This window comes from Megalops cyprinoides, chromosome 13 (assembly GCF_013368585.1).
Source record: "Megalops cyprinoides isolate fMegCyp1 chromosome 13, fMegCyp1.pri, whole genome shotgun sequence".
NCBI lineage: Eukaryota > Metazoa > Chordata > Actinopteri > Elopiformes > Megalopidae > Megalops > Megalops cyprinoides.
The window spans coordinates 14,556,845-14,584,216 of record NC_050595.1 but is presented as its reverse complement, the minus strand read 5'-3'; the positions used below and the strand labels follow the sequence as shown (position 1 = coordinate 14,584,216).

At 38.2% G+C, this 27,372-nt stretch overlaps 1 protein-coding gene across 1 annotated transcript in view; it reads right to left on the bottom strand.

Moving 5' to 3' along the window:
• kif18a (kinesin family member 18A) overlaps nucleotides 1-27,372 on the bottom strand; it is a 44,122-nt gene that overhangs the window by 13,809 nt on the left and 2,941 nt on the right. Inside the window, exons 3-14 of the mRNA XM_036544464.1 lie at nucleotides 26,577-26,734; nucleotides 25,320-25,424; nucleotides 25,019-25,129; nucleotides 23,307-23,504; nucleotides 5,979-6,155; nucleotides 5,743-5,817; nucleotides 5,379-5,494; nucleotides 2,808-2,970; nucleotides 2,134-2,298; nucleotides 1,482-1,603; nucleotides 689-933; nucleotides 128-187 (exon numbers count right to left, since the gene is read on the bottom strand). Coding sequence (XP_036400357.1) covers nucleotides 128-187; nucleotides 689-933; nucleotides 1,482-1,603; nucleotides 2,134-2,298; nucleotides 2,808-2,970; nucleotides 5,379-5,494; nucleotides 5,743-5,817; nucleotides 5,979-6,155; nucleotides 23,307-23,504; nucleotides 25,019-25,129; nucleotides 25,320-25,424; nucleotides 26,577-26,734 — 1,695 coding nt within the window. The remainder of the gene's footprint in view (nucleotides 1-127; nucleotides 188-688; nucleotides 934-1,481; nucleotides 1,604-2,133; nucleotides 2,299-2,807; nucleotides 2,971-5,378; nucleotides 5,495-5,742; nucleotides 5,818-5,978; nucleotides 6,156-23,306; nucleotides 23,505-25,018; nucleotides 25,130-25,319; nucleotides 25,425-26,576; nucleotides 26,735-27,372) is intronic.

Here is a 27,372-nt window from a genome sequence, read left to right as displayed (position 1 = left end):
CTCCATCAGTCTAAGCCTATTTCTGAACCAGTCTTGGGAAATCTTAGTATTATGTGTATAGATTTGGTATTAAGAACATTGATTCATGACTGACCTAAAGTAGGAAGAAAGAAACTGGGAAGTTTACCTTTTCCTAGTGTAGTAACATGTGGGCTATGGGAAGACTTCCTCTTGTGTTTCTCAGCACCTGAGTAAGAGAGATGTTATTATTACTAACAAACCATAGGCACACAGGAAAGCAAACAGATGTTTACCTCAATTTCATGTTGAATTTAATCAGCAATACAAGAGCCAACTTTCTGTTTATGGGTCAAGTGACTATAACTGAGATGGGGGCCACCAGTGACATCTCTCACCCTGAAATTTATGAAAGGGGAAATAAAACACCCCAGGGTCTGGAAGCTTTTGAAGATGGAAAATTAATGATTCTAGGAGGTGTGCGAGTGCATCTGGATTGGGGGTATCTTCAAATTACAGGGTATCATAGAACTACAAGTGCAGCTTTAACAGGGCCAACACAAAGACATAACAAGGGTACACGCTCACTGTAACAGGTGCAAGGTGCAGCCAGTTGACAAGTGATGGACAGTTTGAGACTTGTGCTGTATTGTCTCGCTGGCTTTCAGTGGTGATGAAAGGACCTGGCGAGGGGGGATGGGGGGAGGTTCACAAGGGTGATATCACTTACTGCAGGGAGTGCTCTGGTGGCAGATAAGGTGTGAGAAAGTCAGGACAGACGCAAGTTCAGACTGGCTGGGTGCCGTGTCCAGGCACCCCTCGTCCACATGCTGGTCTGCCCATACCACACCCCTCTCCCTCAGGACCAGCTGCTCTAGGCCCTGGTACTCGGAACCATGGATGGGGGTGGCCAGGCCAGAGTCTTTTAGCGTTCTGTACTGGTTGCGGTATGCTGGAAGCAGGGTGCTTACAATCCTGAAAGGAAAGAGCACATAGATAGTTAATGTTGTCCTTACAGTAATATGGCTGACAAACTGTGGTTCCTCTCCAGCCTCATCCTCAAACAGCTATTGACTTATTGAATATGTTGTCACACATGCTATTTGATACCATTCAGTATGGTAAACTTTGTTCAGGCAGTATTTCATTGAATAACAGCCACAAAGTATGCTGGTAAATAGGTTTGTTTTAATCTTAAGTGCTCTGCAAAGCCACTAATATAAATGTATAACATTTTGAAACATATTTTAGCATCATAAGATAAGATAAGAGATAAGATAAATCTTAATTGATCCCAAAGGAAATTATTGTACCGGAAATTGCTCACTTACAGTGTCAGAAACAATGCAGCAATGAAGATAAAAATAAGAATGATAATAAAAATAAAATAGAATAGAATAAGATAAAGTATATATAAGATAGTAGTATATATTACACAGCATAACAGTAGATACATTTGCGCAAATTAATAACCTGTATTCATGATAACACATTTAAAGAGCAAATCTGAAATGCTGCCTTACTTCTTTGTTTGTTTGTTTTCCTGGTCCTGAAGGCTAATGAGATGAGTCATGTGCTCAATTTGTTGTTTAAGATCCTCTACTTGCAGCTGTAATTTGTGACATTGCAGATCTTTCTGGAGAACCTAGGAAGAGACAAATGGAGACAAGTAAAAGACTGATCAGGCCATTCCAGCTAACTATAGTACAGCCAAATAATTAAAAGCATAGATCCAAAACAAAGGGGCTTGTTTTATGCCACTTCTCTTAGAATGAGCCTTCAAGGTAGCCTTCCTGACGCAGAAAACCCAGAACAACAGTACTGAGAACATCTGACAAGGTGTGCGTCACTGTTCTCTGTGACTTCCTAGAACAGGGAATCGACATAGCTTCAGGTAACTGGCTGTGTGAGAGATGAGTAAATACCATTGATTTCTCTTATTAAGTCATCCACATGAAAAAATAAAGTACTTTGTTCTAATTAAAGGGAGAGCTGGTGGGGGGGAAAAAACAACTGGTTACCTCACAGGAAAGCACGGCTGAGCTCAAACCCCTTTACCCGAACCGTCTGACGTTTTCTCACGTCCGCAGAGTAAAGCAAGACTTTTTTATCTTTAAACACGCAGACTGAGATCCTGGCCTTATCACGTTTCTGTCCCTTCTGCATCGCACCGACCTTGGGAATCTGCCCATCCTGGCCCAGCAGCTTCATCTCGTTCTCCACCCGGTGCAGCCAGCTCTCGTTTTCCAGGAAGTGGTGCCCTACTTCCGACAGCCTTCTCTTGAGATGCTGCCGGTGGGTGAGAAGGGAGGCCAGCCTCCGCTCGTGCTTGCAGGTGGCCTAATGAGAAACATGGAGCCTGTCACTTCCATTAGTTTATCTGCACCAACTGAAGGTTTGGTTTTGGCTTAAGGGTTGCCCGTTTAAGAACACTTCGAAACGCTCAGTTGCTGTAGTTTTATTTTCAGGAGCTGAAATAACACAGAAAGTAGGGATTTTATACAAAACAATGTGGAACTCCTGCGTTGACACTCTTGGTTAGCATCATTTGCACCGAAGTGGCAATTGAATGGTATTTTTTTTCAATGTAGAAAAGCCAGTTACAAAAGAGCTTCATCCCAACAGCGCTGAAGCTCAGGTCAAATCATAGTGTATATAGGGTAGTACAGTATACAAGAAATAATGTATTTCTTTCACTCCATTTACGTCGATCTAGTGCCATCTACAATGGGCTGGGACATGAACTGACTTATGGGAGGATGGGTAAAACAACGTCTGTCTGTCCTACTCTGCTCGGCATGCATGGATGCTGCTGTCAGAGATGGACAGCCATCCTGCCAGACCCTCACCTTCTCAGCCTTGTCTTCGGCACAGAGAAGCTGAATCTGTTGGTGGCACTCCTCTTTGTGGTGCTGTCGCAGCTCGTTCTCCTTCAGCTGTCGCTCGAGATTCAGTAACTCCTTTCGGATCTGAACCCGGCTGGTGAATATTTTCTGTAGGGTCTCTTCCATCCTGTTCATTTTAAAACAAGTTTTACACATCTAAGAATTTAGGCATGTCTTCCACTTTAAAAAAAGGGCCTTCCTAGCTTTCAGCTTGGAACATTCGGGGATGACAGAAGTTTCAGTAATCATCATTTTTCTACAACCATTTTTAATTAATCACATATATGCCCAAAGAACCCATACACTTTTGAAGTATTTATATTAAAAGCACTCGTCAATTCTTAGTTAAAAACATGGATAATCACTGATGGCATGCTATTTGTCAAGGATTTATTTGATTCTTTATAAAGCAATCTTCCACAGAATAGACCAGATATATTTTCTTTAAATCAACCATTTACCACAGATCAAACTTTTAGAATCATTCAAAAGCATCTTCAGTAGAAACATTTCTTGGGAAATGCTTATTTGCAGCAGTATTCTCTATGGAAGAAAATGACAGTTTACAGCTTTGGTGTTATCAGTCATACAGGTTATTAGAACAAAAATTAAAGTAATTAATAAATACAAAAATATTAATTGACAATCCTTGCACACTTTTATTGGCTGAAGCTCTTAGTTCTCTTATGAGAGAGCCTGGGTGAACACTGCAAACAAGGCTGTCCTTTTTGTTAATGTATAAAATATTATTCAATTAAATGAAACTTCTGCTAGTTAAATCACTTTGACGCACTGCACATAACCTTTAATTTACACTTCTGGTCTGTGTGGCCGGGGGAAATAAATAAATAAATAAACATATTGTCAGGGTGATGTGACTGAACTTTTCAATGCAGCCACCATGACGTAGGAGCTGCTACGGCCTTGCCAGACGTCTGAATTTTTTAAGAATGGAAGAAATATGCAGCTCTCTGCCCGTTCATTGTACGAGTTGTGAATTCTGAGGTGGGTGAATGAAAAGCGTGGGAGGAAGAGCCATTCAGCATTATGGATGTCACAGCTGCCCTTGCAGATTTGTCCCAAACAAATAGCATTTCATTTCAAATGGCTGAGAAATCTGACAAGTATGTTTGCCTTATGTTATTCTCTTCCACAAATGCAGCTCTTAGCTGCTTCAATCAAGATTGCAGAGCAATCATCCACCTACGGGGTCTGAGACAGTGTACTGGAAGTGGATTAAATCATTCAAAGGCCTGTTTCTGTCGTAACAGTCGAGTTTTGACCATCTTTTAAAACGTAGTTTTGATTAACCATCTTCAAACCAACACACAGTTATCAAAAGAAATCCAACGAATTTAACAGGCTTCACAGGTTATAGATTCTGCTTGTGAGCACTTTCACTAAATTTAAAGAGCCAAACTTCATCACTAGATTATCAACTATGCCAAACTGTGAAATACATATTGTGCAATGAGATTATATTGTTTTATTTATATATATATATATATATATATATATATATATATATATATATATATATATATACACACATAACAAAAAAAAAAATATATATATACATACATGTATATATACATTTTCATCTCTCTCAATCTCAGCATTTGACAACAAAAACACTAAGCACAAGTCAGAATGCGCTTAGTGTCAATCTCCATCTAGCTTTCTACCCAAGTACATTATACAGGTTTACATGTACTCATTTTGCAGACGTTCTTATCCAGAGTGACCTACAAATTAGACAACATTCAGTGCACACAGACACCATCATCACAACAAAAGTACATCACTGTTTCTATGCTTTTGCACGCCAAAATGTCAAGCTAGCTAGCAGCTACTTCTCAAATACCGCAAGCTTGCTACCTAGCTAAAGCGAAGCACATTTGGGGTTGTAAGAAATGAATATAATACTTTTATCCATATAACTGTTTATTTGGGTGTAGGAAATGGGATTCATTTCTACCCACCTCCGAGTCATTAATGAAGAGTGAACATGAGTCACAAATCCCCATGTGCATTCTCATTCTGTCTTTTATAAGGTTTCTCCTGCTTTGTTCATTGATTTTGAATGGGCTGGACACTCCCTCATGCAGGGGCGCATCGAGTTTCCCCAGCTACGATTGACTCTGCCTGTCAATTCCAACTCCTTTCAGTCAATTCTCTAGCCAAGGCAATATACGTTTGTGAACATTAAAGTAGGTGTCTCAGATTACAATATAATGGTTCAAACAATACATGTATTCACACGTTTCTTCTATGGCGTACTAGTAGACCACTTGGACTGTTTTGTTTTTTAAACAGAATATTCTAGACAGTCTAGCGGCAGTCACAGAACTGTGCTGCTCTTATTATTTTTTTTTTTTTAACTTAATACAAGTTTAGGCAATCATCTATATGGCTCTAATTAAAAATGCATCCACCGGTATGTTAATTATTGTAACGTGTATTTAAACGGACACATTGCAAAGTAAATTTCAAAGTACCTTCCTGCCAGTCTGGCTAGGGAGCTTTATGACTCACCTCTCAAAGTCAGCTTGCTTCTTAGTGGGAATGGATAAAGGATTCAGATATTGAGTGTCTGGCGCATCAATCTTTCTCTCCTCATATTCTTTCAACTTCTGTTTCAGAGCCACAATCTAAAAAGAAAAAAAAAAAAAAATCTCATCAGCAGCTTTCAAACAAGGAAAAAGTACTACAAGACAGAAAATGTCCTACACAAGGGTTAAAGAATGTATTATGGCTTTCCACCTCTAAAAAGAAAGCTTATGAAATAATTGTACTGTAAGTTCTACAGCAGGAGGAATAAGAAAAAAAATAATCTTATGTTACATTTATGGGCAAATTGCTTGCTGTCCAAGTAGAGCCCGAATCTTGGCCATTTTACCTCTGCTCGTTGCTTCTCACATATTACTGCATACTGGCTGATGTGACTGTCAAGGCTGACCACGTTGCTCTTCAGCTAGGGAACACAAACAGTTAATGCATTTAATTTAACATGAACCGGAATGCTTTATGACCAACTAAAAGTAAATTAATAAAACAAAATTTTATGTAATGCCAGGAAGAGAATGAATAAAGCAAAAATGTCTTTATGGAAATGGTAAAGAAAGGTGTTCTTACAGAAGACTTAATCTCTTTGGCTCTGTTTGCATATTTCAGAGTATTGTAGGTGTCCTCATAAGACACTGAGGATGGGCCAACATTGGCAATCATGATGGTGCGGCAGTTTCCTCCCAGGGAGTCTTTCAATAGCCGAGTAAGTTTGCTGTCCCTGTATGGTATATGAGTTTTTTTACTCTGAGGAAAAAAGACAAAAGTAATCATTAGCATTTGGCAACAAACATATTAGTGGGGCAGTTTAGCATAACAATTGTGCATTTTATGATAAAAGCATCAAATTTGGTAGAAAAACTCACAAAGGGGGTCTGATCAGATTTAGAAATGGAGGCGTTTCAAATTCGGCCCCTGAGGGCCATGGCAACCATTTTTCAAAACGGCCGTCAAGTATGGCTTTTGTTAGGTGAAAAAGGATTGAAAGCAGAAACTAGCAACTAATACAATTATATATTTTACCATAAATCAATCTAATTCTGGGGACATATTCACAAAGAAGGTCCTTAAATACTTAGATATGGCCCCTGTAATACCAAATATTACCATACGTAGGTTAATGAATTGAGGTGTAAATTCATGTAGTGTGATCTGAATTAAGAATCATTCAAGAATTTAAATATATATGCATAATAATAACTGATAAAGAGCTGATCTTTTTCTGGTCTCTACCCCAGAGCAATTCACCATAGATGAAACAAAAAGATCCCTCTTTTTAAACAGATCATAGGGTCACAGAGACACGCAAGATAATCCAGCACGGCAAGGTGCCTTTAGAGCTCATTAGGATTAGGATTTTTTTTTCCTCTTTTTTTGATATGCACAACAAGAAACAGAATGAAAAACCAGTGAAGTTAACTTTAAACAACTAGTCTTACCATTTAAAAACTCATCTTAATTTGCTAACTATACAACAAATCTCAAACTGCATTGAAAGGGTGAGGAACCGCCACCATGCCATTCCTGCAGAACTCCTCTGTCGATTAAGCATATTTTGCTGTACTGTCCTGCTCTGCTACCTACCTACCTACCTACTCAAAGTGCAGTGAGGTCTTCATAATTTCCGACACTCTCCCGCACATAAACACAATGCAATACACTGCAGTGATGCTGCTCCACATTTGCATTGCTTAATACAACCGTTTGTACATTGGCAGGCAATAAGTTCATAGCAGGCTTTAGATGCTTCAGTAATTGAGGTCCAGTGTGGCTCCAATATACCATCCTCTGTTTTGACCCAGCCCCATTTAGTTGGACAAGGCAAGAGAGGAGATGGCAGTAATACCTGGCCCCATATATGGCCACCCTGATAGGTTGCCCTCCTCACATGTTGTTTAAGAGCTGCACTTGTAGATGGAATTCAATGAACACTGTGCCTTTTTGAAAAAAAAGCTTTCTCCTGTACTGGTAATATTTTATGTACTGGTTCTGTCATAAAGCAAAACTGTGAACCTTTCAATGGTTTCAGCTACATGTGCTGGAATGTCAGATGGAGCACAGCTCAGCTCCAGAAATGCCTGAGTAAGTTCTGTGAGAACCTTCTACGTTGCCCATTCTGTTTTCTTCCCCTGTCCAACAAAGCTGGACACTGAGTCCCAACCAGTCAGAGCTGCACATGAAATTGCACATGGGCTTGGCCCTGAGAAGGCACGTGCACTTCCAATGTTTCATGCTAAGTACCTGAAGTTCTTCCCTGTTCCAAATGCAACCCAGAGTTCAGTGTCACCAAGACTTTTCACCACAGCAACTGCCAGCACTATGACATCTGTATCAACGGTTCGAATCATGATCTTTTGATGGCCATTCTGTGCAGCATGAGATGTGTGCAAAATCATCCTGCTGTCTGCCTCCTCATGGGTGCATGGAGATAAAGCACATATACCATTAGCATTAGAAAAAGCATACAGATTTTGGATGATTATTTGTTTTTGGTGTCAATTTAATTAGTAACCATCTGTAACACTCTTCAGCAAGTGAATTGTTGCATGAAGCATTGTATCACCTCAGAGAAGTTACTGGGAACATGTTATGACATGATTTACCCTGTCTGAGGTCAAGCAATGTAAAGATAAGAAAAGGACAACACAATGGAACAAATATGCCCCACCTTTCAACTGCATGGTTGTGTGCCATTGGAACACTAAAGGCTGCACTGAGTCAGCACACTGTTTCTCACTGTTCAGGTGTTCCCAGCTGGTGATTTTTTTTTTTACCCCAGCACACATATTTCATTCATGATAGACTATGATCTGGGAGACCAATCTCACTTACATCCATTAGAGTAGACCATGCAAACGATTCAGTGATCTATAAATAGGACTTGACACTATTTCTGGTGAGGGACCTGATTTTATGATGTTTAGAATTCATTTAAATACACAGAAAGGGTGAAATGTCTTTAAAACTTTACAAGTGACGTCAAGCTTCAAATTTAGTTTCTGATGTTAAATGATGAACATCAATGAAACGAATATGCTATTCATTCAGTTAAACACTTCTTTAATTTAAATGGTCTGAATGCAGCTAACAAGAGCATGTGCCGTTGTCAATGTCATGCCACAGAGAAAAGTGACATCGGTCCAAATGATTACAGATACACACACGCACATATATTATATAATATCAGTTTGCAGATTTTTTGTTTTGTTCACTCATGGTTCACTGAGAGAGAGAGGGGGGGGGAGAGAAAATATATCATTCGCCCACCTTTTCCCTTAGCCAAGAAATCGCCAATTATAGAATTATCCAATTATTATCATCCTCCACATCAAGAAATAAAGGGTACAAAAATGAAGAAAACAATCTGACTAGGAAGGCCTCATGCAACGAGGAAGAAATCTTATTTGAGAAATGCTCTGCCCTACTTGTGTAAACCCACATTAACCTCATACTGTAGTCTGCGTGCATTTATAGAGCCCAAACATTGGACAAACTAAACAGGCCCTCCAACATTAACTGCCTGAGATAAACTTAAAAGTGAAGCTGGTTTTCAAGGCCTGCAGCTAGTCCTGTTAACACAGCCACTTTCCCAGGGGTTTCTATCCACCTTGTTCTTTGCGTAAGAGGTACCACAGGCAACTTAATTTATTTGCCTTGGGGGAGGTAGTTATGTTAGTTCATGGTTAGAAACAAGGTTGCTCTTTGGTGTGGAATTAGTGGCTGAAGGTAGTTTGCTACAATAATGTAACTGATATCTGTTCATTTCTTCTTGTTGGTTTCCTTCATTTTGTTGACATATTTGATGGCAAAAGAGTGTAATATTTACATTTACATTTATTCATTTGGCAGACGCTTTTATCCAAAGCGACTTACATAGGTTACAGTTCTTTACAATGTTATCCATTTATATAGCTGGATATTTACTGAGGCAACTGTGGGTTCAGTACCTTGCCCAAGGGTACAGCAGCAGTGTCCCAGCGGGGATTGAACCGGCAACCTTTCGGTTACAAGTCCTGCTCCTTAACCACTATGCTACACTGCCGCTGTATTTAAAATCTAATATGAAAACATTTAGTTTTTAACCAAAGAAGCCCAACACAATTTACAACAGATCAAGATGGCCAGTCAGTAGCTATGCGGCTACTAGGGTTAATATGGCATGCTAGGCAATGTACTAGACCACAGCTGATTTAAATGATCAGTTTGTTATTAAGCAGCTTCAGGAGTTCATGACGAGTTGATCATTTGAATCAGCTGTGTTGGAGCACGGAGAGATCTAAAACATGCAGGACAAGGGGTCCTCCAGGAGAGGTTTGGGAAACGCTGTGCTAGACCAAAAAAAAAAAGAAAACATCTGTTCCTGGATTAAGTAATGGCCAACAAAGGTCAGTCTAAGTCGCTGGTTGGTATTAACTAAACTGCTATAACATCAGAATTGTTACAGCAGGCAAACCAATAAGCTTCGGACATAAGGAAGTATTCATTGGCTTCACCCTGTCTGCGGTCAGTACCTAAGTACAATACATAATGGATAAAAATGCCTAGGGTTGTCAGTTTTTTCATAAGGAGAAAGCAATTTTCACTGGCCAATTTTCATTTTCAGTAATTTTGTCTGATGTCCTCTGCACGTTTTCAAAGCCAAGAAGCCTACTGTTTTGCCAATTGCCTTCAGTAATTTTAGTCTAACGTGAATCGACATCTGATTTTCACAGGGGCCTGAAATTTCACAGCCTAACATGATCTTTGTTGGAATTACAGTAGCACCTCTGGAATGTGCATAAAAACCAAATGAAATGACTGATCGCAGTATGCACCTTGATACTGCAGAAAGATGATTCATTTCAAAAATCAGCATTACTCCTCAGAATTCTTTCCACTTTGAAATCAATGAAGTCTGGACAAGATAAGTGTATGTAATTTGATAGGTAACCAGGCCACCATATCTAAAATAACACTTTTTGGCTATTTATGACTCTAAATATATAATATCCATGTCCGTAAAATTCTCAGCCAGTGATTTCTGAAAACTATAATTTCAGAGACAACCAGTAACTTTGGAATTTCTGATGACATTAATGTACATATTACAGCAGCACATTTGGGAGCTATCATGATTATAGGATTTCTACTGCAGAGAATATCTGAAATTTGCTGCAATGGTGCTACTGTGTAGACGTCGAGTAGGTATGACACATTGCAAGTTTTTCAATTTCATCAACGCGGGTTTTAAATGGGAGTGTGATACGTTTCCTTTCTTCTTTGGATATATTCTGATGTTGTTATGTGTGAAAAAGCCATACAAATTAGATCACAAAACAGATTTCTAGCATTTTATTTATTACACCGTGCACTACATTAAAGATAAATATAGAATCTTCTGAGTGCAGTGTCAAAGGGAACTTTACTAAGATCCAGACTGATTCCTTGTCCTACAAGAGGTATTAGCAATTGTGAATAGCAAAACAGCAAAAACCTGTGGAGCCAGTCTGAAAAAATTTTCAATTTCAATATGTTTTTTGAAGGGGGTGGGGGGGGGGGGGCTTCATAAATCAAAACTAATATGAAAATTGTAATTGTACAAAGTTATCAGGTGTGTCAGTGATACTGCATCAGAATTCATACACAATTGACTAACAGATTCAAAATCACAATGGAATGGCCTACATACCTACTAGCTGTAAATTGACAATGGGTAGAATCTGGGGTAACTGAGGACATTTTTGCCATGTTTCATCAAAATATGTTTTTAGGCATCACTTTCGTGACAGGACCATAGAACAACCCAAAAGCAGAAGGTCCCGTTTGACTTCTCCAGAGGGGCAGAAACAATGCTTAATTTTACAGCCTGTGTCCATAACAAACAGCTGCGATGACACCAATAACAGCATCTCTTTATGACTCCACAAGAAAAATCTCATACCACAATCTTATCTACTGTTCTCCAAATGACAAAGTCAAAGAGCTCTCTTACAGTCTTCCCAGGCTTCAGAAATGAAGCAGTAGTTTTGTCCCCATTCATTTTATAACAAAATGCAACCAAACACGCCAAGAACAGCAGGTGCATTTGTAAAGAAAATACAGCTGTTAAAGTATGAAGCAATCTCAATGAAGTCTACGCAACAACTTCAGAGGAATTTGCTCTAATAAAGACACTGTGCTCTGCAACAGGCCAGTACTAACCCAGCTGTAACCTCATCTCTCTCACGCTGAAACAATGCACAGGAACTGTTGATCTTGTGGGAGCTTCCATTTTACAGAAGGTAAGCTTTATTCACAAAATTCAGTGTTAAATTGGTCATTGTATTAAAACCATAAACTACCTGTCAGGAAAAAAAGAGAGAACAAATTAAGGAACCAGAAGGGTTCTCGGACTACCTGAAAACAATGTATAATGTTGCAATGCCTTTAAAGTACTGCAAAGTCTTGAAAACTTACTGCACTGATGACAAGAGACAAATACAGAGGCCAGCAGCTATCATTCCCTGCAGTAGTGTGGCAGGGATCACATTACTGCACAGAGATGGCACCTTCAGACAGCAGTTACTAAATGTGAGTGGCCTGTTTGTGGCCTCCCTAGGGACAGCTGTAAGCCGAGACAACTCAGTGACAGGTTAATGTATGCGACTGGCATGAAACAATATCCACGTACACTGTACCGGACTCAGCCGAAGAGTAAAGTAGAAACCACTCAATTCACTGCTGCTGGCTGCTGTGGGCTCAGAATGACAATGGAATGAATGAGTAAATGAAATTAATAACATTGTGAAAAAGTACCCGCCAAACAAATAGAGAAAGAAAAAAAAAAACCCCATCATTTTGGTGTAACTGGAAGTGTAACTTGCTTAAACAAATGAAACATAACTGGTAAGCCTGAACACCCCCATCCACACAAAATTCTACAGCAAATGATGGAATATGGTCTGAATTGGGCTTGAGACAGTAAACCGGGGTGCTGACTCCCTGTGGTTATAAAGTATCCCATGGCACTCTTTGCCAAGAGCAGGGGTGGTAACATTGATCAATGCAGGCTCTCTCCAGAGGATTTGTGCAGTACAAGCCATCTGATAAAAGAGACCTCGGATCTGAGGTACATGTGTTCTTTGACCATGCCAGGGTAGAAAGAAAAAACGAAAACAACAACAAAAGGAAATCAGCAGCTGCTTAAAAGGGTTGATGGAAGGTAGGTTCAAGATCAATTTTTCTGCATTTTCACATTGACATTTATGAGCACATGCTCAAATACTGTAGGCTTTTCGGATATTTAACAGCAGAACCCGTCCTCTGACTTAAAGGAGAGAATGTGGTGGGAAGTTAAAATGTAAGTGAAAACAAGAAATTTGGAAAAGTCGGATCTATAAAAGCTCAGCAAACTTGTGTGGGTGATGGCCTCAGGGAACCAATGACACTGAATTGCATTGTGAAAATCACAATATTCAGTTTTGTTCAACATAGCCTGGCAAAACAGCAACTGTCATCATCACACTACAATAACACATATCATGAATGTACATGAGACATCAAGAAGCTGCGGGAAACTTTCAAGCTAGCCACATGTACTGGTCTTTTATCCAACTGACAGCAACAAGCTTCATTTCAGTGCAAGTCTTTTAACAATTCATGTCCTTCTAGTACATTGTGATTAATGGTTATATTTTATGCTGCCAGTTTTCAAGTTTTATAGCATGTGATGTAACAATAATTATAAATACAGCTGCAAGGAACAATGAAAAATCAAAAGCCTCAATGAGCAGAAAATACTTATACAAAAATATTGTGGATATATACATTTCTATTTCTATGCAAAGTATTATCATTTCATGCCACATTTGGAAATATTGGGATTGGAATGGGTGGTCCTGAGAGTAGTTAATTCACTGTGTCACCAAAGAGCCTGTACTAGGATTGCACTGCATTGATGTCAAACTCTTTATTGAAAATCCATTATAGCTTACAAACAGACAGACCAATTACAAGATACAGCTAACAATCAAATTTACAGTAATTATGCTAACAGGCTAGAACTGATGCTAATATGAAAACCAAAATGCTTGCATAATTAGCATACATATCAATCAGGTTAACATGCTCATAATACTCTCAATAATATCAATATAATGCTACAAGAACAGTATGCTAGCAATCAGGCTAGTATGCTAACAATAATAAATAATCAATGTGCAATTGTAAATCATATTTATGGCAACAGGCCACCAATCACTCTAATATTGTGAAAGGGCTAGCTGATGTACTGCCCATAAAACAGCAGAAGGCAATAATTTTTTTTTTAAGTCTCTGGTAATCTTGTTGTTTTTTTTTTTTCCTGGTTTGCTAGAACAATGGATTTTGGGTTGCAAGCAGTAAAAACTCCAAATTCCTCAATGGAAGTGAATGGCCCCTATATCCCAGTTAAACATCCCTTGGACCTTACTGTCAAATTTTTCTCTCAAAATTCTGTCTGTTACTAAAAACTCACATTCCAGTTAAAAATTACAATGTAGCTCATGAAGCAAACAAACAATTTTAATGACAAGCGTATGACTTTCAAAGCAACAAAAGTGCAAATAAAAATTGAGCACATAATGAAAACGTCTATACTTGCTTGGTTCCACTGCAATGTTCATCAACCATGTGCCCACAAGATGTGTTGTTTCGCTAGATAAACTGTAAATTAAACATTATTTGATCACCTAGCTAATTATTTAGGTTCTACAGAGGCATAATTACATTTATGATTGCACTGTCTCTGAAATTAGGGGGAAGTGGTTACTCTTTGACTGAGGTGATATTTCATACTGGAAATAAATCAAGTTAGGCCCATGTACTATGCAGAAATATGGAACTGACCTCATGTGGAGGTCTTGAGACATTTAGAATCTTTTACTATGAGATTTACATAAAAGGAGAATAAGGTGTGTGCATGCCAAATTTTGTGTGAAATGGATATCTAGAATCTAGAATCTAGAATCTAAGACCTCTGTATGGTACTGTACACTGTTGATACTTACTGAATTTTTTAATGCCATGTAACTGGGATGACATGTGACTTCTTTGAAAGACTATGAGCGTTATAATCTTTTATAAATCTAGGGAATAAAAGGAAAACAATTCTGAAGAAAAAAAAAAAAAACAACGTGCCCCCTAACAAGAATAAATAGTGGTAAAGAATAATTACAGCTGCAGCCATTTAATGTTCTGATTTTCCCGAACAGATCTCACAGCTGTCAAAAGTCCATATTTATCAAAGTTCAAAAAGTTATCAATCTTAGCCTTTAAAGGTGCATGTAAACAAAATATTATGTTATTCCTTCAGAAAGAGTTAATTCATTCTGTCATGTCCACTGCTGAACTAAATCACATGAAAATGTCTACATCAGCGCAGCATCAGGAGTATTGCTGAACAAAGGCTGTTTATGCAGCATCCTCAAAACGCATTCTTGTTTTTGTAATGAAAGAAGCAAACAGTGGCATTTAACCTAAAGCAAAACTGCTGAAGGTTGAATCTGAAGGTACTGTACTGTACTGTAAACCCATACCAAATGTGAAACACCTGCGAGCTTTGTCGCCTGATTACCATAAAGGCAGACTGATTAACAAATTTGTTCACAGGCATTAGTAGCCTGTTTTACACGGGTATTTATTTTATGTAGACATGTTTCTCTAATGACCACTGCCTATAATCAGCGCACCCAGAGAATGAATATATCAGTATGCATGCACATCACTCGCTCTGATCTCAAGCCTGTAAACAGGCAGAAAAGGCTGTGGCATTGATATAAATGATGTGTATTTGCCTTGCAGGGGAAAAAAAACTTTTTACCAGTACCTAATTTTGTGGGTATAGGTATGTATAATAAAATGCCCTATTCTATTTCAAAACAGACAAACTAGATATACTGAAGGAAATGTCTGCTAATTCTTCTGTCTGCAATTATGGAAAATTACAGACCACCAATCCTCCTGAAACTACAACATGGAAGTTCATGAAACCACCCTGCCTGAAACCTACCCACAGCTCTGTATTTTCTTGTAATTGTAATAGGACATCAATGGTAATACAACTTCAATGGTTTTGGGACTTCACGGTTTTGAGAAGTGGTGAGACCTCTGTGGGGGCTAGTGTGGGTGTGAGACAGTGTCTGCCAACTCCTTATAGGTTGCTTTTTGTATAAAGTAAGTTATTTATTCCACTATAGACTGAAAAAGCACTTAAAAAAAAAAAAAAAAACATCTATTCTGATCACTTATGAGCTGTTGTGCTCCCATAGCCACTAACGGTATCCAATATATAATTTTAACCTGGCTGTTTTGCGAAATGAGGGATTATACTTTTGGCAGACGATGCTGATCATTCCCCCCCAACATTGTAGCCAGTTGTGGCTTTTAAGTCTCTAGCTCAAATCAATTGCTAATGGTTTATCTCTGGAGAACAAACATCTCAGTTATTAGGAAATTACTTTTTAGCTATAGACAATCAATTAGTACGACTATCCTCATGCCATAATTTTATTTCCCTTCATGCTCTATGCAATTGTTTTTGCTGACTTTTGAAGCTTGTTTTCACCTTTCCATCACTGCAGTACACTGAGGTGAACATCACTGTGCAGTATCATGGCTGTGGACAACAATCATACTGATGCTGTCCTTCCAAATGGAAAATGAAATGATTATTCATTCCTGATCACCCATGACAATGCTTTGGCCTCAGCTTCTCCTTTAAATGCTCTGATTTTTGTCAGCAACTTCTTTGTCTTTTGCACAGTCAGGCTTGCACACCACTCCTCTTTGATCAGTCACATCCACTGTCCACACATACTGTGTGCGTGCGTGTGTGTGTGTGTGTGTGTGTGTGTGTGTGTTAGAGAGAGAGAAAGAGAGAGAGAGAGATATCCAAATTACAGGGTCTAGGCATCATTTTTGGCCATTTTCCCAGCAGATGTTAAGCAAGAGAAAAACTCCTAGGCGGGCCGCCAGGCACAGAGATAGGCAGGGGAAAACCTTGGATTTCCCTTCATTAAACTGTGAGAACTAGCAAGCTGATTTTATTTAAAGGACCATTTTGTAGCCAAAGTAGTGCTAAATCATGGCTACAAAGATACCAAGATAGCTATCCATATATATTCATCAGCAAAGTAGCTTTCCTTCTCAGGCATGCCAAAAAAGCACAGCAGCAACAGATTAAAATAAAATTACTGAATTATTTCAGATGAATTTAAAGACACCAAATCCAACAGCTACAATAACCTGACGTATACAATTAGTGGGGTGCACTAAAGTATAAAATGTTTGCTAGCTAGCTACAAGTACAGACACACCAATTTTGCTAGATTACATGATAGCCAGGTTTTTCCATTATGTGTCTAGAAATCCCAGCCTCATATGCAAAATTACCTTGTGCGTACTACCACATTTAAAGCATGATAAATGGTTAAGCACTAGTTTTCATTTCCAACAGAAATAGCCACAACGATCCTGAGATCCGAGTCCTTAAAATCACTCCCATCCCAGCTTCATGTAAACAAAGAATTACCATACAACTTCACAAGGGTGCACAACTTAGACCATATTACACTTCCTTACCTTCTTCTTGAATTTTCTGCCAATTACATCACCCCAAATTTAAAGTATCAAAATGTTTTCTTGCATTGTTATTTACATAAACACACAGCACACAGGCTTGCTATAGGTATGACCACGTTCTTCACTGAGACAATGGGTATCAGCATTACATCCATAAGTGCTGGTTTCTAAACACTTCCCCATCATTCATCACTTAATATTATGCTCATTACTTTCAGATTATTACTATTCGTACTATATTTGTATATGCAGATCATCATATGATACTGTTGTATGTGTGTGTCTATGCATGTATATTTACATGTACATTTATTGGATACACATATTGTAATTTTAATGCAAAATACAAGACATACAGTATATTAAGTAAAAATATTTAAAAGGGCAAGTTACTAACATGCGCAAGTCATATATTGCCCAATTTTCAGAAATTGGACTCCCACTGAAAGCATTGAGGCAGTATGAAACCAACTTATGTCTAACAATTAAGGCCACGTGCCCTTCAGATAGTAAAATGAAAAACTATAAGACCAGTTTACAAGAAGGGAATGTTGGGGAGCATTTCCTTGGAGTAATTTCTCTGTATGTGTGAGGTAATATGGCCTAAACTGTGGGCTGGAACTTAGAGCTCATTAGAGCTCAAAAGAAATAACCATAATTGGAAAGATGCACTGCTGAAAAAGAGCAAATCAGTTCTAATGTATGTCTGAGTTGAGAAAATAAACTATACTTAAGTAAATGTATGAACAGGGCCATCAGTTTAGGTTTACTTAACCTAGTATGAATATAATAATGAAGGAAATTTGTACTGTGATTAAGATTTTTGATGCAATTTCTGTGTAGCAACACTGGTTGTCTATGTGAACAATTTAAGTACAATATGTTGGGAAAATTGTTGCATACTTCCCAAGAATTCTTATGCATATCATAAATTTTGTGTCACATGCTGCTACAAAAAGCAGGATAGATGTTTCCATCAATGTTTTGGCTTCCCTTCCCAACCCAGATGTTTAAAAAAAAAAAAAAAAAAAAAAAACAGGTCCTTTTTAAGAAGTTTGACTGATGTTAAATCATTTACCACAGCTCATTCTAAATCACTTTGCAAGTGCTGGACAGCATAAATTAAACCTGATAATACACCCTTGGAGCATTAAGGCAAGTATGGTTCTTATTAGTAGAGCACAATGGCTTCCGTCACCTGTTTTATTGCTTAAGAGACAGACAGCCAAAAGTGGCCATTTTCAGTTGTGTTTGGATGGAAAACAGCTGATGCAAAACCTCACACCTTTCGAACAGGGCAGGGGTTAACAACTATTTTAAGTGTTGGCCAGTACTGAAACACAAAACCATTATATATTTAGCAAAAAGTAGCCTATAATGTCACAGTGAGTTAAACCTATAAATAATAATTTATCCTGTTCTTTGTAATGATGGATGCTTCCATTGTTTCCTGCAACACTACTAGAACTGAGGAACCAACAAAAAATATCCAAATATTTAAGTTCATAAACATAAATTGAAGTAAAAAGGTCAAATGGTCATAGTGGTCTGAGATACGTTGGTTCTTTGGCCCACTGCGAATAAAATGTGGGACAGCTGCAAAGCTTACAGCGAGAATGCAAAAGCTAGAAGAGCAAACTAATCTAGGACTTTAACTTTCGTGCTAAAAAAGCTAGGACATGGAAGATAGCATCTAATTAAAAATGTTTTGCTAATGTTCAGGAGCTCCTGGTCAGGTCACACTATCAATCAATCACAACCACATACAATCAATTCTGGCCACTGCTGACAGCTACTTGAGAATTGTTTGTTGCAGCTAGCTAGTTGACATTAGCTAAAACTTCACAGACAGCAATGGTATAGCTATGTTGTGAGCTTGATTGTTGCCTAAAATAAATCAAACAAAAAAGAACAAGAAGATTATTCATCCTAAAGCAGGTATGCTAGCTTGATGTTTCATTCTACATATCTAATTATGTATATAACTAATTGGCTATCAAACTGTTTAGCTACCAAGCCAGACAGACATCTCTGAGTAACATACAACGTCACCTACTTTAACACTCGTTAGCAACAACATGTGGACCGAACGCTGTAGGCAGGAGAAACTGAAAACTGACCAACAATAAATGCATAAAAATGATATTCCAAAGAGCACATTACCCACATCCAGGATAACATGCAAAAAAATTATTAACAACCAGGAAAATCTGCATTCTAATTTTGGTTTCAAATGACGGAAAACAGTGAAGGAAACCAGACCAAAGTTTATGGTTCACAATGCTAAATTTCAATCAGGTATATTGTGAGTAGCATGCAGTGTTATTTATGTGCAAAGCATTCATTTGCTAAGGCTAGGAACTGATGCAGAAAAAAGAAGGACTTTGACAATAGGCAATACTGCCATTCTAGCACAATTACAACCAACTTACACACCACTACACTCATGTTTATAATTGCCATCCTTATGTAATCCTTTTTCAAGCTTGTCTTACCATGAAAACAAGAACACTCATGCAGGACAGCTGATGTAAGACAAATGTAATCCTTCTATGCACTGGCATGCCACCAATACCTATTCTTATACTTCAAGTCCCACAGTGCACCACAGCGAAGCGGGTGCTCGTTGGAGGATAGGTGCTGCTTCACTGACATCACCCAATCAATTTGCAGACACACAACATGCCACAAGGTGCCAAGACCTGGTGTGACGTGGGACCCCTGGCTGACTCACCAACCTCCATCCCTGGCAGAACAAAGTCAATTGTTCAGCTGGAACCCAAGAATTGTCACATGAAATAGAGGAAATTGCTGGGTTTGAAGTTGGTGTGCTCTAAACAGCGAGAAACTTTGCACTATTCCAATACCCCCAATCCATGTTTAATGTGTAAAATTAATTGTTTAATCGAATGACAGCCATAACATTTATTTTTACAGTCAAGTCTGAATTTGCACCATCTGTTTTTCTTTTGCACTTATTACAAACATACATTTTGTCCATTGTCTTGTAAGATTTTTTTTTTTAAAGATGCCCAGTAGTGCTGCACAGAATATGAATGAAACATACCCCTATCTGTTAATAAATTGAAATATTCAAAAGCAAAACAAAGCCTAATTGGTGCAGATTACTGCAAAAAGGATATATATTCAAGCACCATACCAGATAAGTACATTTAAGTAGGAAACAGCTCTTTGAAACTAGATTTAACAGTTATTTTCTCAGACTGCAGTCTCACCCCATCACAAGATAATGAGATTGCCATGTAACTGGGAATTATCTTCATGTCTGATACTTCCGAGAATACAATCTGGATGTAATTCAGACAGTGTCTGCGGCAGAGAGGAACAGTTCAACACGTTCAAAGGATCCCACACAGACTAATCCCGAGGGGATCATTTTCATTCCAAAGGATTATAGCACACAAAACAGCCTATGGTAAGTGGTGTGTAGTTTTGTTCCCTTTGTATTTATTTTCAATTAGCTTTATTAAAAATGGCCCATATATTTACCTTTTTTGCTTTCCATCTTCAAAAATAGAATGCCCTGAAAGTAATGACCTTCTGTCATATCACTCTTCATTTAGGCTATGATTTACCAAACTACTGATGCTGCTAAAAGTCACTAGCAGAACATGAATGCTACTGTAGCATCTTGGTCAAAATCAGCTTGAGGAGATGAGCATCAGTTTATAGAGTTTATATAATGCAGAATGTTAATAACAGAAAGTCTATGTATACAATACAAAAAACCCTTAACGCAACTGAAAATGATTAAATACACAAAAAGCAGAACACTGACAATTTACATATCCACTTTACCACCCAACTGAATTGCCCCTAGGGCTAGGGACAAAAAATATTCTTTCGAATTTGAAATACAGAGAGCAACAAATATTGTCATGCGAAAACTTGACAGTACCCTAAACCATACCCATCTGGGTGGACAAGACATGATTTTAACTGAGATTAGACACCAATGAATAAAGAAGTAGTTTTCTTAATTGCCCAAGGAAAATGCAAAAAAAAGCCCAAAAATGCTTACCTTAAATATGAGTGATAAGAAACCACAAAACAAATGCTTTACATAAATTAGTGTTTGATTTGGATACAAGTTTTGAAAACAAGTTCATTTTCATTGAGAATGCACTTCTGCAGCAACTCGTGCTAACATGGCTACACAGACCAACACTGTCACACAATTCTTCTATAAAAGTGCAATACACATCCCTGCAATGACTATTTTTTTTTATATCTGCCTGACTTTGCATAGTTGCTTCCTGAAGACTTTATGATGTTCAGCTGCCTCTCATAGGTTACTTTTGACCATTCCTCCTCACAGACTTCCTTCAACTTTAGATTTCTGAATTCCTGCTAGCGTGTTTGAACTACAAATAATCTGTTGGTTCAACGTCTGGAGATTGAGATGGCTGTTCCAGAACAATTGTCTTTTTAGACACTTATGCATGCTTGTCAGTATAACATTATCATGCAATAGCTACATTCAGATTTCACAGAGGGGATAACATTTTCTCAACCTGAGGGGTACCTTTGGAGCCAAACATATCACTCCTGAGTATGTCCAAAAAACAGAAAACATGTCATTAAAATATAGTCTGACTAATCTGTCCCACTTCTTTTTGTGTTTTGCCTTTCAAGAGGCTTGGTCTTTGCATCCATGCCATGAACACCCCATTCTTGTCTCCAAAATCAAATGGCACGGTTTGAGCTGTACACCAGAGAACTTAAAGAAATAATAATAATAATAATAATAAAAATCTCATATCACTGCCCCTAGGTTTGAATTTACACGCTGAACCACTTCAAACCATGCTAAGATTAAATTGTCTTTTATGCAAGGTAACAACCCTCTCAGTAGCCTTGAACTTCTTGTTAATGGATGCTACAGTGGAAATTGGTATGTTGAGCTTTATATGGATATTTTTATAACAAACACATAACATGTGGAGATCAAAGACCTTAATTTGCCAAAATTTGCAAAAGCTGAAATGAAATCTGTTGACAGCTCTCATGTGTTACTGCTGTGTATAACATCCTTTTATATCCAGTATTAACACAAGTGTTGGAAGCTTCTATAAAGATCCAGAAGCTTCATATGAATATCCAAATAAATGCTGGAGCGTTATTATTTTTTGCAGGATGCTGTTAGCAGATACGTAAGGGTATGAATACACTGTGCAGGATTTTCCCTGTGTATTAAGCACTAAACAGCCCACCATCTGTTTTTTTAATACTGCCTAGTCACAGTATCAAAAATACAGCCTCAATCCTGAAATTCTGTCACCATTTAAAACTGCCAAAAGAAATTATTTCAGTACAAGATTTGTTTTACTGATATGCATGTGTCTGGCCAGAGGGGTGCTGTGTAAACCAGAGAGAAAGTGAAGTACTACGGGTATGTGTAACTAAACTGGGATCTGCAACTCGACTGAAGGGATGTGGGGGACTAGTACAGAAAATATGTATTACACTATATTTGTTAACACTGGTGTTTTTTTCCTCAGAATTATTGGCCTTCAACCAATAACCCCCAACTCCGATTCACCACCTACCTCATGGCTGTCTCAAGACCCAGCGAAAACTAATCATTTCACTTATCAAGCTACTTAGCTACCTAATAATGTTTGTGCTGTGTATGTCTGCTAACGTGCTTTCAGTCATGGGGCTTCAGTGTGTGTCAACAAGTTCTGGTCTGTAACTTAACAGATATTAACTAAAGGGAAAAAACAAACACTGGTTCTCATGTGTGCTGGGATCTTCTATAAACCAAGTAAGAAACTGTGAGAAAATGCTCACTGGAACCATTAAAGGAGTCTTGGCCATAATTTGGATTTAAATTTAAGCAATTTAATTACTTGGCTATATACATGCATTAAATCAACACGAAGAGTTATGACTGTACAAACTGTGTGGTACAAACATGTCAAAACTTCACCAAATCTTTATTTTGCAGCTGTACCTGATGAGTGCTGCTAAACCAGACTCTTCATACTAAACAAAAATCAGTAAGTGTCACATTTTGTCAGTATGATGAAAAGGTGATACTAATGTTTGCATTTCACTTTGCCAATTTGTCTCTGCAGAGTTTTTACACTTGTCTTTTTAACGCAGTTAATGAATTCAATGAATTCCCTTTATCTCATACAAAACATGTTTTCAGTCATGCTATAAACGCCTAAAACCTGGATTATGTGTACTGTCTAAATTTGTCTGAACGCAGACTGGCTGCAGTTGGCTATATACTGTAGCGGTGTCCAGCAGATGTGGCTCAATGTGCGGGATTGATACTGAGAAAGTTCTTACCTTCGGGTCAGCCAGGGTATTGATGACGTTCCCCAGAGCGAGCAATGAGCGGTTGATGTTGGCTCCCTCCCGGAAGCGGGCCCCTTTGGTGTTGGTGGCACTGGCTCGTTCTGAGCCAGCCAGGTCTATCAGACTCATTTTAGCAACCCTTACATTTGGGTTTAGGCTGGCAGTCCTGTCTTGCTGCCTTAAATAGATCTTTGAAAAAGGAGACAATCTGTCAATTTTGTTCCCGAGTAATTCAACGAAACAATTTTACACCCGTGCACAGAAGCAATGTCCAATTTTAATGCACTTCAGAATCCCAGAAGGAAATTTTTTGATTGACAAATTCATTTTCATTTATTATCTAAACATATCATATTCTTCAAGTAAAAAAAAAAACCCAACTAGGCCAACAAATGTCAATGAATTATATGAGCAAATTCTGCAGTACGACAACATATTTTGATTTTTGAAGGAATTCAGTAGTTGTTCTTCTGAAAAGAAAAAAAAAGGATGTTTAAATCTCTGAAAGATAATTAATAGCTTTTTCTGAGAACAATGATAAAATCCCCTTTCTCTTCTACAGCTAAGTATGTATTGATGATCGCAAAACTATCTTTTTCAAGATATGTTTGATGTTTTTTGTCTGAATGTGCATGCATTTGGGGCAATATGTCTTGAGTTATCTAAGGTCATACCTTAGGTGATGATAGCTTCAATTTCATCCACACTCAGCTTGTGTGTGATTATAACTTTGGAGACAAGTATTTGCTATATGGGGCCATCAATGAAAATGACCATACAAAATTACACCTTAGCTTTTAAAAATGCTTTGCCAGTTGTACATTAGGCTTGTCTCATCATGCCAACCTCTGCACTTATGCAGGAGCATTATTCACACTACAAGCCACACAATGCACTAGAGTGAAGTGGGGATTTGTTGGAGAATAGGCGCTAGTTCATTGACCCATCCCAGCAATCTGCAGGTGTCTGATGAATGTAGGGTGCCTGAAAATGGTAACACTAATGTCACTATGGGCTCCCGGTTATTGTTAGATGACAAGGGCAGTCTTGAACCCAGGCCCCAGGGCTCAGTTTGCACTCAAGATGAGTGCCTTGTCGACTGAGCCACTTGGGACCCCTAGGCAGAGACTATATATGATTTTATGATAGACTATATTTGACATATATATATATATATATATATATATATATATATATATATATATATATATGTCAAATATAGTCTAAGTAAGTATATAAGAGTATATAATTATATAAGAGTGTATATATATATATATATATATATATATATAAATATATAAAGTAACAGGGGACATGGAGACTTTTTTTGGAATGAAAGAATGACTGTCCCTCCCCAACACACAGGACACGAGAAAGCCCAATTACGGAATTCTCAACCTGAGTATTAGTCGTGTGCATTTTAGACAAGGTTCAGTTTTGGAGTTAACCTCATACTACTCTCTCTCAATATGTAACGCAAGTATTTGATACTATGCACCATCACGAATTAGAAACTTCACATGAGAGACATCAAGATTCTCCTTTAAAGAAAAAACTCAGCTGCACCTTTTTACCCACTCTCCTCAGGCCAAACTGGAACTACCCTGCCACTTTATCACTGTGGGGTTTGTGCTGGAGCAGGGTGGGGTACCACTAGCACATCATCTTTTATTCTCCAAATTGGACACTGTCATGATGTTTACCTGGAACACTGCATGGGATCGCGATGAGGAAGCGTTCACATCCGTTGGGTGCTGCGTTCTATTTTTGTTCCCATAATCCAGAGCTTCAAGGATGTGCTCAGCAGATTTAGGCTACAAAACACACAAGGTGTATTTGAGATGCAGTATATTATGCAAAACAGCCATTGTTTTAAGACAAAATGCACTATACACCAAGAATCAAGCTAAAGGGATACTGGTACATTTTTTAATGGTATTAATAGTGTTTCCTTATGCTTTGCAGTATTGTGGATCCCTGTTAAAAACGTCTCCTTTCTCCTACCTGATGCAGTGTGAGGCCTTGTACCACCACACCTTTGGTACTGTCCTCACGGACAGCCAGGGGTCCAGAGTTAGCCAGCAGGTCCCGAATCTGTTCATTATAGATCTTCAATGACAAAAAAAGGTGATTACACACAGAATTTTATGTTACGTTAACTGACAATAAAAAATCTCTTGCTACGTAAATTATATCCTGTTAGTCAAAGGCTAAACATTTGCTTTCTACACCAGTTATACCAGTAACTGCACATACAATACAAGAGGACATGCTACAATCACATCTACACCTCCTAACCAGTAAAAAGATGGATATGACAATGCGGTACATTACAGACCTTGTATGCAATCTAACCATTGATAATGGGAGTTTGTAAACAAAATGCTAAAGAATACCTAGCCAGTTTGCTGGAGTGACTATGGCTATCTAGTGGTGCGCAAAATGTACTCAAAATGTTACTTCACATAAAAAGACCTTAAAAATTACATCTCAACTGTGTCTGTAGCATGTATAAATAAGAGTATACCTTCAATGTATTCAGGAAAGCTTGAGTAGATGTAAAAGTGCTTAAAAAAGCCACAACAACAAACAGATTGTTTCTCAGAAATCATGAGATAATGAAATGACATAGCCCGCTAACTGCAATCCCACCTCCACAGGACTGATGTATATGCCAGACTACACGAAAATTGCGAGAACTGATCATAAATTTAGCCAATTTCACACAGAATGACTGAAAATGAACAAACCATTTTCTGTCAGCCATTTTAACAGCATAGCACATAATGCTACACCTTTAAATGCTGTAGGAGGAACAGGGGTTATGTGATCACTCTGGCCTGTCTGAACATGACAACTATAAAATGTTAGAGAGGGATGTGGATTAAAGTTGGTGAAATGATTGCAAATGGGATAAGGAATAAATGATGTGGTTTTGCGCATAATATGGCAACTGTTACGGGTGGTGAAGTATGTACTCTACCACATGTCACTCTAGGAATTCGTCCGACTGATAAAATGAAATGTCAGTCAAGTGATTGACGGCAATTTTTCCTAATGGAGAGGTGGTAATCCACCCCATCAGGCTCAGCTAACTACTACAGCTACTCTTATTTGATTAGATTTCCCCCAAAAAATTAATTGTAGCCGATTTCAGCAGTGACTGTTACAAGCTTCACTATTTTGGGTAGAGGGGTAGAAGGGCTTTTGGCAAAGAGAAATACACATTAGCTCAGGAATTATTTTAAAAATAGTGCTTACCTCAAGATAGGAAAAAGCAACATCAAATATTTTTTCATCCTTGACTTGATCTATTCGCCCGAATAGCTCTTTCATGGTGAGATACATCACTCCTGGATTGTTTTCAGATCCCAACATGGTATGAGTCTTCCCTGCTCCTGTTGCACCATAGGCAAACACTGAAGGATTTCAAAAGAAAAATTAGGCATTAAAAATTGCAGTCTTCATGCCTGATGTTATTAGATTAATTCCAAACGTACATTAGAAATGAAATTTAAAAATAAAACTCAAGAGCATCCCCAGCTGGTGTTTGGAAAGCTACATGTTTTATGGTTTGTGGTGCTGTTAAGTCTCAGATAACGATTGCTATCACTGTAAACAATTTTTGAGTTGAGCACACAAATCATAATTTTTTTAACTTGAGGATCTAAAATGTGCTATTTCCGATATTTCCAAAAAATAACAACATATGAATGACCAAACTGCTGGTGTTTTCCTCCAGCTAGCAGCTTACGCTGGATAGCTAGCCTGACAGTATCCTAGTTACCTAGTCTTAGTTAGCAAGCCAATATTAAGATTCAACAAAGTTAAAATGCCTTATCCAGGGCTCCTGAGTGCCTCAGTTGGCAAGGCCGACTTGTCATGTCATGTATGGGCTGAGCCCTATGGCCCATGTTCCACACCGGCTATGACGTTTGTTGACAATAAATAGCAGCCTACAGCGACAGAAACAACTGGCTTTGTTCTGATGAGGATAGTGGTGGCAGGTGCCTGATAGACATAGATAGGTAATGCCAGGGGAGTGGTGCGTATCCTC